We start from the raw sequence: 1,727 nt of genomic DNA, 5'->3' as shown, positions 1-1,727 counted from the left end.
GGCCTGTCCGGAGTGTGTGCCCTGGTCGCGGAGGGGGGCTCTGAGCTGCCCTGTCGCTGCAGGGGATGGGGCACAGGGTGAAACAGGAGCCCACAGGTAGCAGAGGCTCAGCGCGGCGTGCGGAAGCGCGTTGGGGTCCGTGTGGTGGGAGGGGGCTGTGCCCTGCACAGACCAGGCAGACATCGGTCGGATGCCTGACCGAGCAGGACCCTGAAGAGGGACTTGCCTTGGCAGAGAAGGGAGCTGTGTGACTGGACATTATTGTCTTTCACTTTTCCTCAAAGAAACTTTTTCTGCTCCTGCAACCCCTGGCCTGCCATCTTCCCTGTGTCATGCACTGTTCTGTCAGGTACCCAGACTCAGCCCCTCACCTGGGCTGGCCAGAGCCCCACGGCTGTTCTGTGACACAAGCAAGGTGACTGTGCCTGTTCTGTTGTGGTGCAGGGGGTTCCCCCTGCCTTTTGTTCTCAATAACCTCAGCTCACTCATTTGTTCTGTTTTTCCCTGAGGTACAGCCTCTGTTTGTCAATTTGTCTTGCCTAGGCTTACACCACCAGCCTTGCTTCTTTCACTGTCCTCCTGCTGGGGTTCAGACTGCCCCATGGCAGTGCTCATGCTGTAGGTACATCCTGATGAGGTCTGGGGACAAGTGACTCCTCAGCATGAGCAGGGCAGTCTTTTTGATCTTTTGGATGTGGCCTTTCAGGATGCCCAAATCTGATAGCTCAGAGTGCTTTTTAGAGAAAAGGTTGTAGCTAATGGTGTTGAGTTTCTTTGTGCAGCAATTACAGTGTGAGTTTGTGTTGACAGATCCCTTTTCCTTTTTAACACTGCAGGATGGAAAACTATAAGAAGACCAAAATCGTGGAGAAACCTTGTCCTCTTCCCTTCACTGACCTGCCTGCTGATATCATTGAAATGAAGGTGAAGGATGGGAGCAAAATTAGGAATCTGATGGGCTATGCCATGGGCAAGATGGAACAGGACTCAGTGAGGCAGATCCTTTTCACTGGCTCAGGCAAGGCTGTCAGCAAGACCATCACCTGTGTGGAAATCATGAAACGAAGGCTGAAGGAGCTGCACCAGATCACCAAAGTGCTCTTTAGACAGATCGAAGAGATCTGGGAACCAATCGTGCCTGAGGCAGGCCTCGATGCCTTGACAGTGAAGAGAAACATTCCTGCCATATGTGTCCTTCTCAGCAAAGATGCCCTGGATCCTCAGGAGCCAGGATATCAGGCTCCAGGGTCTTTTGATGCCTTCTGGATGGAGACCCTCAAAGCTGAGTCGCAGGGCCAGATGAAGAGGAAGCAGGGTGGAGGCCGAGGAGCTGGCAGCACTGGGAAGCTCCCTCGCTCCGCTGGGGGAGCGCCCGAGGAGCCCTGAGGCACTGCACCCTGCCTGGAGGAGGAGGTACTGACACCAGCCAGCTGCTGCAGCTCCTGAGCTCCTGCCAAGCATGGGGCCTTGCAGGACTCTTAGGGGAGGGCAGGAGGAGCTAATTGTTGCGAACTGGATGTGATTGTAGCTGTCTGAAACTCTTTTCGCTTGCCAAAGGCTGCCAGGCTGTACTCTGTAGCATGTGGCTCCGGGAGACAGGGGTCACCTCTGCTTCAGCAAGGACTGTTGATGTCTTGTCAGTGAGTCCTGGTGAATGGCTGCTCATCCAAAGGGTATGGGTGCTCTGCCAGAGGCTCTGACTGCTCAGCCCGGGCATTGTGGCTGCT

At 54.8% G+C, this 1,727-nt stretch overlaps 1 protein-coding gene across 1 annotated transcript; it reads left to right on the top strand.

Moving 5' to 3' along the window:
• The first annotated feature begins 837 nt into the window (after positions 1–837).
• Positions 838–1,386, top strand: LOC103797600 (ribonuclease P protein subunit p25-like protein). The gene has a single exon (XM_009069821.1). It carries the CDS (start codon positions 838–840, stop codon positions 1,384–1,386), a length of 549 nt encoding a protein of 182 aa, XP_009068069.1.
• Positions 1,387–1,727: the final 341 nt, after the last annotated feature.

Source organism: Acanthisitta chloris, unplaced genomic scaffold, assembly GCF_000695815.1.
Source record: "Acanthisitta chloris isolate BGI_N310 unplaced genomic scaffold, ASM69581v1 scaffold35652, whole genome shotgun sequence".
NCBI lineage: Eukaryota > Metazoa > Chordata > Aves > Passeriformes > Acanthisittidae > Acanthisitta > Acanthisitta chloris.
This window is presented reverse-complemented; position numbering and strand designations above follow the sequence as displayed.

Coding starts and splice junctions, on each gene's coding strand:
- LOC103797600 (XM_009069821.1), top strand. CDS start 838: ATGGAAAACTATAAGAAGACCAAAATCGTGGAGAAACCTTGTCCTCTT.